A 16,099-nucleotide genomic window follows, 5' to 3' on the forward strand; every position below is an offset into this window, starting at 1 on the left:
GGAAGTTTTTGGAAAGCGTAGGGGACAATTTCCTGGTGCAAGTGCTAGGGGAGCCAACTAGGGGGAGCGCTTTTCTTGACCTGCTGCTCACAAACCGGGTAGAATTAGTGGGGGAAGCAAAAGTGGATGGGAATCTGGGAGGCAGTGACCATGAGTTGGTTGAGTTCAGGATCCTGACGCAGGGAAGAAAGGTAAGCAGCAGGATACGGACCCTGGACTTCAGGAAAGCAGACTTTGACTCCCTCAGGGAACAGATGGCCAGGATCCCCTGGGGGACTAACATGAAAGGGAAGGGAGTCCAGGAGAGCTGGCTGTATTTCAAGGAATCCCTGTTGAGGTTACAGGGACAAACCATCCCGATGAGTCGAAAGAATAGTAAATATGGCAGGCGACCAGCTTGGCTTAATGGTGAAATCTTAGCGGATCTTAAACATAAAAAAGAAGCTTACAAGAAGTGGAAGGTTGGACATATGACCAGGGAAGAGTATAAAAATATTGCTCGGGCATGTAGGAAAGATATCAGGAGGGCCAAATCGCACCTGGAGCTGCAGCTAGCAAGAGATGTCAAGAGTAACAAGAAGGGTTTCTTCAGGTATGTTGGCAACAAGAAGAAAGCCAAGGAAAGTGTGGGCCCCTTACTGAATGAGGGAGGCAAGCTAGTGACAGAGGATGTGGAAAAAGCTAATGTACTCAATGCTTTTTTTGCCTCTGTTTTCACTAACAAGGTCAGCTCCCAGACTGCTGTGCTGGGCATCACAAAATGGGGAAGAGATGGCCAGCCCTCTGTAGAGATAGAGGTGGTTAGGGACTATTTAGAAAAGCTGGACGTGCACAAGTCCATGGGGCCGGACGAATTGCATCCGAGAGTGCTGAGGGAATTGGCGGCTGTGATTGCAGAGCCCTTGGCCATTATCTTTGAAAACTCGTGGCGAACGGGGGAAGTCCCGGATGACTGGAAAAAGGCTAATGTAGTGCCCATCTTTAAAAAAGGGAAGAAGGAGGATCCTGGGAACTACAGGCCGGTCAGCCTCACCTCAGTCCCTGGAAAAATCATGGAGCAGGTCCTCAAAGAATCAATCCTGAAGCACTTAGAGGAGAGGAAAGTGATCAGGAACAGTCAGCATGGATTCACCAAGGGAAGGTCATGCCTGACTAATCTAATCGCCTTTTATGATGAGATTACTGGTTCTGTGGATGAAGGGAAAGCAGTGGATGTATTGTTTCTTGACTTTAGCAAAGCTTTTGACACGGTCTCCCACAGCATTCTTGTCAGCAAGTTAAGGAAGTATGGGCTGGATGAATGCACTATAAGGTGGGTAGAAAGCTGGCTAGATTGTCGGGCTCAACGGGTAGTGATCAATGGCTCCATGTCTAGTTGGCAGCCGGTGTCAAGTGGAGTGCCCCAGGGGTCGGTCCTGGGGCCCGTTTTGTTCAATATCTTCATAAATGATCTGGAGGATGGTGTGGATTGCACTCTCAGCAAATTTGCGGATGATACTAAACTGGGAGGAGTGGTAGATACGCTGGAGGGGAGGGATAGGATACAGAAGGACCTAGACAAATTGGAAGATTGGGCCAAAAGAAATCTAATGAGGTTCAATAAGGATAAGTGCAGGGTCCTGCACTTAGGATGGAAGAATCCAATGCACCGCTACAGACTAGGGACCGAATGGCTCGGCAGCAGTTCTGCGGAAAAGGACCTAGGGGTGACAGTGGACGAGAAGCTGGATATGAGTCAGCAGTGTGCCCTTGTTGCCAAGAAGGCCAATGGCATTTTGGGATGTATAAGTAGGGGCATAGCGAGCAGATCGAGGGACGTGATCGTTCCCCTCTATTCGACACTGGTGAGGCCTCATCTGGAGTACTGTGTCCAGTTTTGGGCCCCACACTACAAGAAGGATGTGGATAAATTGGAAAGAGTACAGCGAAGGGCAACAAAAATGATTAGGGGTCTAGAGCACATGACTTATGAGGAGAGGCTGAGGGAGCTGGGATTGTTTAGTCTGCAGAAGAGAAGAATGAGGGGGGGGATTTGATAGCTGCTTTCAACTACCTGAAAGGGGGTTTCAAAGAGGATGGCTCTAGACTGTTCTCAATGGTAGCAGATGACAGAACGAGGAGTAATGGTCTCAAGTTGCAATGGGGGAGGTTTAGATTGGATATTAGGAAAAACTTTTTCACTAAGAGGGTGGTGAAACACTGGAATGCGTTACCTAGGGAGGTGGTAGAATCTCCTTCCTTAGAGGTTTTTAAGGTCAGGCTTGACAAAGCCCTGGCTAGGATGATTTAACTGGGACTTGGTCCTGCTTTGAGCAGGGGGTTGGACTAGATGACCTTCTGGGGTCCCTTCCAACCCTGATATTCTATGATTCTATGATAGGGAACCAAACAAGGAAGACCTTTCCCTCAAGCTTTGTGGGTCAACTTATTAACAAGAGAAAATCATTCTCTAACAGATGAAAATTGGCAATATTATTTAAAACTAAAACTTATTGAGACACCAGTTTGAGAGTGCTGATCCGCAGTTTCATCATGTTACTGAAAAGGTGTCCAACCAGATAGCAATCCACAGCTTAGTTGAAATGATTTGAGATAGAGGGAGCCAGCTCTGGTGAAAATGAAACAAAATATAAAAACAAAACAAGGAAGCCTTTCTATACAGTAATGGTCAAGTTGTTTGCATGATCTCTATCTGGTGTTTGACTAGAAACTGATGGAGAGGTGGTATACATGTATTGAACCAACGGGGCGTTTTTCAATGACAGAACAGCCTGGGGGTGCGGGTTGTGCGTGTGTGTGTGTGCACGTGCGTCTTTAAAAATCATAATTTAGTAATCTAGATTGTTGTATAAAAAACAGCTGCATGTGCAGTGATTTTTCTATACAACTTTTAGCCCTGGTGCCATAAATTTAGAATCCTAACAACATTAACAATCCCATTAAGTTATGAAATTATAATAGTAAAACAATGTTAAGGTTTTCTAAAAAGACCCAGTTAGGATGGGATTATGATGTGAATTTACAACAGCGAAATAATGGAAATGCATGTCTGTGAAGGCCCAGTTATGATGCCATTAAAATGCCTCTGCCACAGACTCTCATAAAATTGAGGAATACGACGTATCATTGGGGATATAGTTATTCCAACTATGCATGCTGTGTATATAATGGATATAAATATTATGTTCACCACTTGTGCTGTAGTATTGCAATTCTACAGCACTTGTATTTTGCTAGGGGGCAGGTAATATCACTATGTTTTTGTGGGCCCTATTGCTAAGATGACCCAAGATGTCACACAGTACAGTCGGTACATATTAGGGGAAGATAAGACTGCAATGGCAGACTTAATTCCGATTTTCCTTGCTTTTGTGTGTTAATCTTTTAAAGGGGTTGTCAAGGTTCCTTCTCCACTCTGAACTCTAGGGTACAGATGTGAGGACCTGCATGAAATACCCCCTAAGCTTATTCTTACTAGCTTAGGTTAAAAACTTCCCCAAGGTACAAACTTTGCCTTGTCCTTGAACAGTATACTGGCACCACCAAGAATTTTAAACAAAGAACAGGGAAAGAACCCACTTGGAGATGTCTTTCCCCAAAATATCCCCCCAAGCCCTACACCCCCTTTCCTTGGGAAGGCTTGATAAAAATCCTCACCAATTTGCATAAGTGAACACAGACCCAAACCCTTGGATCTTAAGAACAATGAAAAAGCAATCAGGATCTTACAAGAAGAATTTTAATTAAAGAAAAAGTAAAAGAATCACATCTGTAAAATCAAGATGGTAAATACCTTACAGGGTAATCAGATTCAAAACATAGAGAATCCCTCTAGGCAAAACCTTAAGTTACAAAAAGACACAAAAACAGGAATATACATTCCCTCCAGCACAGCTTATTTTACCAGCTATTAGACAAAAGAAAATCAAACACATTTTCTAGCTAGATTACTTACTAACTTAACAGGAGTTGGCAGGCTTGCATTTCTGATCTGTTCCCAGCAAAAGCATCACACAGACCAACACAACTCTTTGTTCCTCCCCCAGCTCCAGATTTGAAAGTATCTTGTCCCCTCATTGGTCATTTTGGGTCAGGTCCCAGCGAGGTTCTCTCAGCTTCTTAACCCTTTACAGGTGAAAGGGTTTTGCCTCTGGCCAGGGGAGATTTTATAGCACTGTATACAGAAAGGTGATTACCCTTCCCTTTATATTTATGACAGAGGTATTACCAAATATTTCTATAACACAGAATCTAATATTGTTCTACAAAAAGATATAGGAACATTTATTATACTTTCCATATTTGAGGCATGAGACTATTATATGATACTCAGATAGCTAAGTGGGTTCTCTTTTCGTAACTTTACGAGTGAGGTTTCTATTTACATAATTTCTGAGGAATAAATTCAGACACACTTCTGTAGTGAATCTTAGTTAAGATTTGCCAGAAATTATTTTAATGTCACTGTAACAGCGTAGCCAACCTTGACGACAGAAGGAGCCACACCTGACAGAGATCAGGATGACTGCCCTATGAAGAGCAGCAGAAGGCGGCAATGCTCAGGGATTGGAGGCTGCTAAGAGTGAGCAGGTTCTAGTAAAGAGTCCCGACAGTTAGGACTCAAACTTCAGCCAGGTAGGGCCTGAAAGTGGCCTGCCAAAACAGGAAAGGCCCCAGGCAGGAAGTCCTGGGAGGAGAAAGAGAAGCTTTTGTTTGTGTGAACTTTTGGCTGGACTTGAAAACTTTATTTTGAATGTATGTTAATTTAATAGTGCACAACTCAAGGGATGGGAAAGAACAAAAGAATCTATGTTTCTTGAACAATCCAAGAGGGGGAACTTAGGCAGGCTGCCTGTAGCACAACCCTAGGCCATGCAGGGTCACACAAGAGGTGGCCAGTCCACTACAACTGGCATAGCTGGCAGGATTTGACAGAGTCGTCTACCATTAAGGAGGGAAATGGAAACAGTGCAGCAATTGGAGGAAGCTGTTCATCTGCTGTCTGAACAGCAGCAATGGACATAGGTAGTTCTTCTGCAGGAACAGTGGCAGCAACAGAAGGCACAGTGGGCCATACGGTGGAAGGTACAGATGGTGGGGTTTGGAGCCCAGCAGTGCTGGCAGGGAGATCACTGCCTCCTACATGAGAGGAATGTCTGTGTATGTTTCTGATGTGGAAGAACAGAGTACAGAAGATTTGAGTGCCACAGGAGGCAGTATGAATGCTTTGCGGGGGACGTATAAGAAAAAATAGAAGCATGTGAGGGCAAGGTCCCAGAGTAAGGGGCCACCCAAACATTTTAGAGTGGAGAGACAGGACACAGTAAAAGGGCATGCCCCTTGAATAATGAGGTCGGTGGGAAGGGAAAATCCCCGAAGACCAAGAGGGAGACAAAGAGATGGGCAGTCAAGAGGGAGGTACAGTCTGTATATTTCAGAAATACATCAGCCCCAGGTACCTACGGTGAGGGAAACAAGTGGGGGTGGTGATGGTCACAGCAACCCCTACTGTGATTGAGTGCAGGGAAGAAATAAAGCCAGAACTGGCTGCTGGGCAACATGATCAAAATGTGGGAACCCCTAGAGAATGGCAGGGTTGTATTAGTGTTTGGGAGAAGGAGGCAAAGACTGAAACTGCAATAAAAATGGACCTTCCAGTCATGGCAGCACCTCCTGCCAAGATGTGAAATTGAGCCCTGGGAGGAGACAATATAGGCAGCCTGACCTCTCTGGTGGAAAAGTATCAGCGGGAATTAGCTGCTATAGAAGAAGCCAGGTAGCTTGCCCTGTTATACAAGTTCAGCCATCTATCTCAGTCATCAATTAGATGTCTTCATTAATTTTAATGAAAGACTAATCTTTGCACCACACAAATAACTAATGCCTTTTATCTCGAGCAACAAAGTATATGAGCCTTCAAATAATATAAAAGCAAAGACGGTCTCAAAGGATGCTTATTTGTGCAAATTCTGCCCGCAATTATACCCATGCATCCCTAAAGAAGCCAGTGAGGGTGCACGGGTGTAAATGAGAACAGAATCTGTATTAAAAGCTAGCGAGTAAACTGTTGGCATCAATGTTGAGAATTCCATCTGAATAAGGCTTAATACCTTAGTAAGACAGCTTCTGTCATAACTTAAATTTTGTAGGACAGTCTAATTTTTACATTCTGAACGTTTAGGAAATTCAGATAGTTCCAAAACAATGAAGAACAAAGGGACAAGAATTAAAACAATAGCAAAACTGAGCTAACGTGAAAATGAGAGAGAGTTCTAACAAAACCATGTGCTATAAAGATGAAAAAAAACCCAACAATTTTAATGCTTTAGGGTCACAATCTACTCATTTACACCAGGGTAAATCCAGAATAATTCACTCAGAGAACATTTTTAATATAGTTCTTCTGGATGTCTATTGCTGTAACTGAAAGCAACATTTCAAATAGTAGGTCAAAGCGCATTACAGAATTTCTAGTGTGCTGAGAGGAAAGGACCGCATGGCCAGTTACTGTGTGACAAGCTAGTGGACTGTAGATTTACACCCCAGCTTGCCATGCACAAAATCCTGAAGACAGGCCCTTAGACTATACAGAAAAAGAAAACACCCAGAACTATCTCAACAGTATTTGTGTACCTACTTTTGTTGACTGACTGTGAAAAACAAAACAAAAAATTAAAAAAAAAATACTGTTTTCATTAAACGCATTTCAGCCATCTGATACATTTAGTGACTTGCAAAGTCACATTTAACAGAGAAAAATATTTATTTTTCTTAACAAGCATTAGTGTTGGCAAAATAATAAGTAGACAGACTACAAATGTAATTTTTCATACAGTAGAATCATATAGATTTGACTCACCTAGCCATCCTGATCCAGAATTGGGTATGCACATGTCTGTCTCAGCACTAGGCAACACAAATCCAACCACAAAAACCTCTACCCCATCAGCCATTAGTGCCATTCCAAGAACAAAGAAGAGGGCCCACTGAAAACGGCCATGTCCGCACTCTTGTATAATCAGCTCATACTGCTGTGCTAGCTCCTCTTCATCAGCTTTCCTTTCTGCTTCCAGTTCATGACGGTCCTTATACTTATCATGGATAGGTTGCTCTAGGGCCACTATGCCATCCTTGACTTGCCCTATGTTTGGGATTCCCTGATATTCCCCCTCGTAAATCTCATCATCTTCATCATGCCCTTCAGTTGCTTCACTTGACCCTTCATCATCATTGGCTTCTCCATCATTTCCTCCTTGTGTATAGTAGTCGTCATCATCTTCCTCGTCCTTGAATTGTTTGTAGGATCTCTGTGTATACCCATCCTGAGCTTTGTCTATCGTTTTATTCACCTTCTTTACAGTTTGTCTCTTCACCTCTTTGGCAATGTCCTTAGCCCCTTTCACTAATGAAGTCCTGTCTTTGTAGGAGTCTTCCATCTTGTATTAATGTACGATGGTCCTACTGCAAATGGATCTATTGATTCTGTCTGGAATATCTATTCTGCGTTAGACATCAATAGTGGAGATGCGAGAACATGTTCAGCTTCAACAAGATATCTGCAAAATATAAAAAGAATATCCTTATTTATATTTTGTTCCCTCTTAGATGCTCCTTCACACTAGTACAGCACCATATTAATAATTGTTTGGGAGCTACAACACTGTAGCTGCATTTCCACAACTATAGCAAAGGGCTCCAAAGATAATAAAATTCAAAGAAAATGTATGTACACTGAGAAAATGCTCTTAAGAAAATCACTGTTTCCCTACACATTTGCACTATGGAATTTATTGTCTGCTGGTGTCTCACCCACCACTAATTTTCGGTGTGAAAGAAAAAAAAATCTCTATCCTAGTGCTTTAAAATAAATATTGCTCGTTTCCAATTTATGAAAAAAAAATGTTAGGGATGAACATAGTACCACAATGTCATTTTTAATGAGTTAATTTATGCTTGTGAAAAGTGAACAGATGAACAGCTATAGACACAAGTCTATTTACAAATATCAACTGTGCAAGCTTCCCCATATTAGCTCATCAATGTGCTTCAACTTTGACCTGGAGGAGCCACATCTAGTGATGAAAGGGTAGTCCAGTCTTCATAAAGATTCAAAGACTGATCCAAAGTACATTGAAATCAATGGAAAGACTTCCACTAACTTCAATAGACATTAAATCATGCCCTCAATCTTTTAGTGCCAGTTTTAAACCGTAATGATGTTGACACCTGCACTAAGGAAATGGACTGAGAACATTAGCCAATTGCACACAGGCCATAAAACATTCTGTGGTTAATGCCTTTAGTCACCTTGGGTGGTATTTTCAAAAGCAGCTAAGTGATTTAGTACCGCAAGTCCCATGGAAAGTCAATTCACGATTCTGAAAATCCCACTGTACAAGCCTAGTCTGAATTTGAATAGTTAGCTGGAGGTGAAAAGCTCTTTATTCTATTACCCATCCCCCTAGCTTTCAGCTCATGCATTTTTAAATTAAGTTGATTTTAAAGTGTGCCTCCCTCCAGTTAAAATTAGCATCCCCTATAAACAGGAAGGGGCTAAAGAAAGTTATTTTGAAGAAGTTTTGGTTTAAGAAATATATAATGACTGAAAAAGTACTCAAACTGATATAAATTAAAAACTGAATCTGTCAGATTAAAAGCCAATGGTTTTTTTAAAATCAAATTCCTTTCCTTATCTTTAATACATTCAATTATTTTTTCCCATTTTAATACTTTTCCACCATTTTTGCGGTTTGCATAAACAAGTAGTTCATGGAATGCTTCTCAGGTCTCAGCATGCAGTGCTTCGGGCACAAATAGTGCATAGGAATGTTTAAAATCAAGATAACTATTGTTTTTGTTGAAAACAATTTGATTCATTAAACCATTTACATTAATAATAGGGTTAACCCCACCCCCCTATAATGTTTTACTAAGTGGCCTTTCAAAAATAAAGAGTATTTTACATTTAAGGTGGAATTTTCAAAAGTGTTCACCATTGGCTTAACTCTGCTCCTCCCAGTTAAGTCAATGACAGTTCTGCAACTGAGTTCCGTGGGAGTAGATCTGAACCAATGCAGATTATTTTTTAAAATCCACCCTTAAAGTAAGGTGTTGTACTAAATATTTATCCTTAAAAGTGTAGTTCAGACATCCAGGTTTAGATTGGCAATGTCTGTGCTATAGGCAGAATTATAAAATATATTATGAAAAATAGGACACAAAGTAATTTTAACAGAAAAAATTGAAGTCATATAATGTGCATCTAACCTTAAAAAAATCAATGTATTTTAATGAAACTAAAAAATGTTAGGACTTTCTTCATAAATATTACCAAAAGTCACCACAGTTCTTTATTTTTCTTTTTATTCCCTCAGTCTGCATTGATTTTACACATTGTGAATGTTCCTCAAATCAATCAAAGGTAAGAGCGCCCTTCAAATGTTCTATGCAAACCAATGCAGTCACCAGCAGAAAAATTGAGCACTTAAAAAAAAAAAAAAAAAAGAGAGAATGTAATATTTATGATGGAAAACTGTAGCCTAACTTTAGACTCATGATGTTCCCCCTAAGTAGGTCTATTGGGCCAAGGCCACTGCTGTCATTAAAGTTCTTTAGCTTTGAAAGTCTCCCTCAAAAGACATTATTGGTAGGGTGACCATATTTCCACTATACTGCATATGGGACACCTGGTATAATTAGTCGTATTCAAGCCAGTTCAATGGCAATCAAAATTATAGAGTACAAACATTCACATTAACATCAAGTTGACTGAGCCCATTAAAAAGAAATACTGCATCGTTGGATTCTTTTATTTACCTTCTTATCTTTAAGGCTTTAGGGTTCACATGGGGATGGGTCACACACACACACACACACACACACACACACACACACACACACAGATGACACACTCCCATACACCTCTCTTACACAGGGGAGGTGACCAATGGACCTGATCCTCCCTGCCCATCACTGTTCGCCCTCCATGCCTGGCTGGGCCCCTAGGACAGATGCAGGGCAGGGGTGGGTGGGTGAAAGGGGCTGCTGTGAAGCCTGCAGGGTCGGGGCGTGAACAGGCTGGATATTGCTTCCCCCCACCCGCCACTCCTGAGCTTAGCCGAGGAAAGGAGAGGCTCTCCCATGCCAGCACTGTGCTGGGCTTTCACACATACAGGGCTCGGCTCCTCCAGGCCAGTGCCCCGGGCCAGAGGTCCTTGTGCTTTCCTAGGGTGCCAGCCCAGCCAGAGGCAGTGGGGAAGGAAGGAGCCTACCAACCAGGCTGTTGTTGAGCTGAGCGCTCCCGCCAGGAGCTAGTTCTCCACATGGCACTGGGAGTGGGAAGCACCCTGCCATAGGGGATATGGAGGAACAGTGGGGCGAGGGAGGGGCCAAGGGGCAAAGCAAGGAGAGGACAGGAAGACGGGGAGCACATAAAAGGTGAATGGGTAGGCAGCAGAGGTGACATGTAACCGGCCACTGCCTGACACCTCCCCACACTCGCCAGCCACTGCAGCATGCAGCCAGTGCCAGTTGGAAATGGAACGGGGCCCTGCTGGCCGAGAGCTGGTAGGCAGAGGGACTGTGTTGACAGACCAGTAGGGGAGCAGCCAGCTCCTCATGCTACATCTTTGCCCTGCCACCAGCCTTGCATACCCATCCCCATTTTGAGCCATTGCACCCCCTCCTGGCTCCCGCAGGTGGACAGGCGGCTGACGAGCAGGGGGATCTGGCCAGCACTATTGATGGAGGGGATGGGGACAGAAAATGCCAGTCAATATGCCTGTTTTTAAGAAAAAGGCGGGACACTTGCAGGAGGGCTTAAATACAGGACTCTCCCTTTAAAAGTGGGACATCTGGTCATCTACCTCACATTAATTACTGTGGAGGATGATGTTCACACTACCCTTCTGTCAGTCCCCTCACCAGGAGGCGCTTCCACTGACTGAAGAGTCAGGGCTCTCAGCTCCATGCAGCTCCCCACCAGGGGCCCAGCAGCCCTCCAAGGCTTCTGGCCTCCATGCTTCCAGCCACGAGCTGGGGGATGGGAGGCAGCTACCTGGGGCTTCTTGACTTCCTGCTCCCAACTGGGAGTGTGTGTGGGGGGGGGGGGGGGCAGTGTCATGGAGCTTCTCGCCTCCACGCTCCCCACCAGGAACAGGGGGAAAGCCACTCAGGGTTTCTCTTCTCCAGCAGGGGCAGCAGGGCTCCCATGCTCAGCAGGGAGCCAGGGTGGCAGCCCAAGCCAAGACCCTGTGTGGCAGCCTGGCTGAGAGCAGAGACCAGGCAGCAGCCAGAGAGCCAGCTTTCTTGTCAATTTCACAGCTCCAGCAGAGCCGTGAAATTGACAAGAATGACAGCCAACAGCCAATGTAAGGAACACAGTGTCTACACAGACCCTATGTTGCTCTAACTACACTAACACAAGTTCTATGCCTCTCATGGAGGTGTTTTTATTATGTCAACATAGCAGGGGAGTTACATCAGCAGGAGGAGCATTTCAGTGTGTACACCTCCACTGTTTTGTCAACAAGGTTTTAGAGAGAAAAGCTACTGTTTTCTTGCAAGTTGTCTCAGATGTGAAAAAATTACTAAGGAGAAATAGAAAGTTATTATGTACTATGACATCTCGAAATATAATGCTTTTCAAAATTTTATTCAAGTTCTTTAACATTTTGTATGTGACAATTCACGAGACAAAGGCCAATATCCAGAAAACCACGTGTTACTTTAAGCACATGAGTAGTCCCTCTATACTTAAAGTTAGACACCTGCTTGTGTGTATTGCTGGAATAGGGTCTTCCGTAGCACAAAGCTTGATTACTGATCTGCATGCTAGGTAGTTCCACAAGGGGGATGTGAGGAAACCCGAGGCAGCTGGAGTCCCTGGGACCATTACATGCTGCCTCCTCCTAGGGAGGGAGAAAAGAGGAGTCCGTGGAACAGTGGATTCCCAGCCCAACTTTATTTATTTGTGCCTACGGGGCCCCTGCAGAGCTCACATCCACTGGAATGCTCCCTCCCCTTCATAGAGGAACTGTGCTGGTATTGCTGTTAAAGGAGACTCTGTAGTCACATGGGTGGTATTTGCTTCATAGGGCAGGTAAATCCAATTAAAGGATAAATATATGAATTTAAGGAAGAGGTGGTACCAATGTTTCTAAGTCACCACGCCTCATGTCCAAAAGTGGGATCTCAACAGTATTCTACCTAGTTGGAAATCAAAGAGAGACATTTCACGTGTAAGCCTAATTTATATTGTTTGCCTTGTACAGTAATGATTGCTGAGAAAATTAGGGCTTTTCCTTTCAGAGAAACCACTGGAAGTCAGGAACAGACAAAGATTTCAAATGAATAGAGAAATCAGATTGAAGGGTATTTAAAAAGCCCTCTGTCAGGATTTTATAATATCAGATTGAAACTTAGAATACACATCCCAAAGAGAATTCATTTTCTTCATGTAAAAAATGGAGGAAAAAATAATCAGTATTTCTGGAGCTATGCATTTTTTTTTAAAATTAATATCCAATAATTCAAAAGGTTTGGGTAGGTGGATATTCTACAACCCAGACTACTTTTGCCTTTTTAAACAATAAAGCAGCTACTACATGGAATTTTCCAAATGAAATACTGCACACACATGCCACAGTTCACTTATTTTTGATTATTTGGTATCCTTGCACATAATTGGATCTGTATACGCAACACCAATACACATCATAATTATGTCTTCATAAAAATTCACTCTGTTGATCTCCTCACAATTACATGCCATATCAAGATAACAGCAAATGAAATTATAGCAGTTATATTAAAAGTAATAATCCAACATTCCTTGTTTTTAAAAAAAAGGAAATAACCATAATGAAGATCATATTGTGGCAGCATGGTATGCAATAGCACTCTAGAGAGGGAAGCTGGGGTAATATGTTGGCTTACTAGGTTTTGAGACATGCTTGTAATGAATAAATTCATCTATATTACATAGCTGCAAGATGGGGAATATCTGAGTGTTTGATTATTCCTTCTGAAACCCTATACACTGTTATATCCAAAATTCAGTTGTATAAAACAACTGAGGGCCCAATTCTCATTTACATTAAGTCTCCCTTTATACTGCTTTGGTAGTGTAAAAGGGCCCTACAGTGAACGTAAAAGGTAATTCCCACCTACTTTATGATCCATTTATACTGCCAGAACAATACAAAAGGCCTTAGTGTAAATGAGAATCAGGCCCTAGGAATGCTTTTCCTGCTTAAGGACACTCAAATCCACCTGGCAAGAGACAGGGAACCTAGTTCTCTACTCACACACTGTTTACACAGTGTAACTCCACTGATGTCTACCAATTTACTTCTCAGTTACACTGGTGTACTAAAGAGGAGCATCAGGATCAGTAATTTTTATCTGGAAACTGCACTTCGTATAAATAAACACACAAATAAATAAGTAATCCAGCAACATTACTGCCACATTATAACTTAGAAATAAAGCATACAAGAGACAGGAAATGCCAAAGTGAACCAATGTTCTAGAAAAGAATCTAGAAATCTTCTCTGGGCCCATGTCTTTTATTGATAAACGTTTAACAATATGAAGAGTACTATATTAAACATTTGAACACTATATTTAACAAGGGAAGCACAAATAGAAAATGCTACATGTACAACTCTGTAGAATTGCTAGACTGATGGCCCTTCACACTTATTGCCTAAAATATAGCCAGTTGCTTGACTATACTTATGGCTCAGGATTCAAAGTGTTCAAGAGACCAAATAACCAAGCTTAGCTAATTTATTGTCTAAAGACAAAGCAATACAATACAGAAAGGAAAGTGTTACTGCATTACCAATCCATCTGGGAAGCAGTTTTTTCATAGCATACAGTTCTCCTTCTGTGCTCCAAACTAGCCCTATTTATCATATGTTTGTTTATGAGCTAAAAATCACTCTGTAGGTCATCCCAGATTAATATTCACCAATCAGATTTCTACCTTGTTTTTCTTGTGTCCAGAGGTACCTTATCTTTTGTTGTCAATACTACATCCCAAATCTTAGGGGCTTTGAAGGCACTCCCTACCTGTACCAAGACACAGAAAAAAATATATCTTGCCTTTAACAGGTTTCGTATTTGCCATTGCCAAAGATGACTTCAGGTTTGCAAAGTATTGTGGGGTACTTAGGCCATGTCTACACTTACTGGGAATTGATGCTGCTGCGATCGATGAAGTGGGGGTAGATTTAACAGGTCTAGTGAAGACCCACTAAATCGACCACAGAGCACTCTCCGGTCAACTCCGGTATTCCACTGGAACGAGAGGAGTAAGGTAAATTGACGGGAAAGTGTCTCCCATCAATGCAGCACGGTGCAGACACCGCAGTAAATTGACCTAAGCTATGTCGACTCCAGTTACGTTATTCACATAGCTGGAGTAGCATAATTTAGGTTGACTTACCCAGGCAGTGTAGACAAGGCCTTAATGTAGGTGAACAGAACTGTGGGAAGAGCATAATACAAGACAGTTAGCATAACTATCCAACATTCATATTTAATATACTGTGACAGGCTCAGGCCAGATGGCTACAGGAGAGTGCTAGAAGGTAGATACATTAGCCCCAGATTAAGGAGGTCCCTTTTCCCTGAGTAAGATAAGCTGTTCCAGAACAAGCAGGAAGGTGCTGGAACCAACCAAGGCAGGCAGGCTAATTAGAACACCTGGAGCTAATTAAGAAGCTACTAGAATCAATTAGGATAGGCAGGCTAATCAGGGCACCTGGTTTAAAAAGGACATCATTTCAGTAGAAAGGTGCGTGCAAGCAGCTGGGAGTAAGAGGAGCGCAAGAAGCTGAGAGTGGGAAGGTGTGCTACTGGAGGACTGAGTACAAATGCTATCTGGCATCAGGAGGAAGGTCCTGCAGTGAGGATAAAGAAGGTGCTGGAGGGAGAGCCTCGCGAACCAGCTGAGCGGCAGCGAACCAGCGGAGCAGCGGGGACAGCAGAGCAGCTCACAGCAGGAGTTTGCCTGGGACTGGTAAGTATCCGAGTGTGTGTGTTTGCTTGCTGAGGAAGTATCCGAGCGTGTGTTTGCTGGGAGGGCAGGGAGAGAGCCTGAGTGAGTGTCTGATTGGCTGCTAGCCTGCAGGGGGCGGGCATTAGGGTGTCTGTGTGTTTGCGTCAGGGAAGCCTGGCTGTTTAAAAATAGCCAGAGCCTCGCGAACCAGCTGAGCGGCAGCGAACCAGCGGAGCAGCGGGGACAGCAGAGCAGCTCACAGCAGGAGTTTGCCTGGGACTGGTAAGTATCCGAGTGTGTGTGTTTGCTTGCTGAGGAAGTATCCGAGCGTGTGTTTGCTGGGAGGGCAGGGAGAGAGCCTGAGTGAGTGTCTGATTGGCTGCTAGCCTGCAGGGGGCGGGCATTAGGGTGTCTGTGTGTTTGCGTCAGGGAAGCCTGGCTGTTTAAAAATAGCCAGAGCCTCGCGAACCAGCTGAGCGGCAGCGGAGCAGCGGGGACAGCAGAGCAGCTCACAGCAGGAGTTTGCCTGGGAGTTCGCCTGGAGTGAGCCCAGTGAGGCTTACATCTTGCCAACGTCTCTGAGGAAGCTCATAGTAGGTAGGTGATATGGAAGGGGGGGGTTCAGCTGTTGTGACCTGCACTGGATGTGCCATGTTTGTCTTTCTTCCACAGGACAGAAGCGACTTTGTCTGTACAAAGTGCAAGCTGGTCTCCATATTGGAAGAGAAGATTGAAGGTCTGGAGCAACAGGTAACGACCCTGCGTTGTATACGAGAGACTGAGGATTTTCTGGACCAAACTCAGGATAGCCTTCTAGGGGCACAAAGCTCTAAAGATGTAGAGCAGGTTGCACAGAGGAGCCAAGAGGCCAGTGAAGAAGCTTGGCAACATGTGACCTCCAGAAGAGGTAAGCAGAATGTCCGGGTTCCAGTAACACAGACACAGGTAACTAACCGCTTTCATGTTCTCTCCACAGGTACCATTGCGGAGAGTGGACCAGATGATATGTCTGGGGGGAGAAAGCAGAAGGAGACTCCGCTGGTTGGGAGGCATGAGATGCGATGTCCTGAGGTTGGGGGTTCCACGACCACC

General features: G+C 43.5%; 1 protein-coding gene across 3 annotated transcripts in view; it reads right to left on the bottom strand.

Moving 5' to 3' along the window:
• SV2C (synaptic vesicle glycoprotein 2C) overlaps positions 1–16,099 on the bottom strand; it is a 219,545-nt gene that overhangs the window by 168,954 nt on the left and 34,492 nt on the right. For all 3 annotated transcript variants that reach the window (XM_038403373.2, XM_043515281.1, XM_043515280.1), the window contains one exon: positions 6,860–7,556. In XM_038403373.2, the coding sequence (XP_038259301.1) occupies positions 6,860–7,436 (577 nt within the window). In that variant the 5' untranslated portion in view covers positions 7,437–7,556. The remainder of the gene's footprint in view (positions 1–6,859; positions 7,557–16,099) is intronic.

Source organism: Dermochelys coriacea, chromosome 5 (genome assembly GCF_009764565.3).
Source record: "Dermochelys coriacea isolate rDerCor1 chromosome 5, rDerCor1.pri.v4, whole genome shotgun sequence".
Classification (NCBI taxonomy): domain Eukaryota; kingdom Metazoa; phylum Chordata; order Testudines; family Dermochelyidae; genus Dermochelys; species Dermochelys coriacea.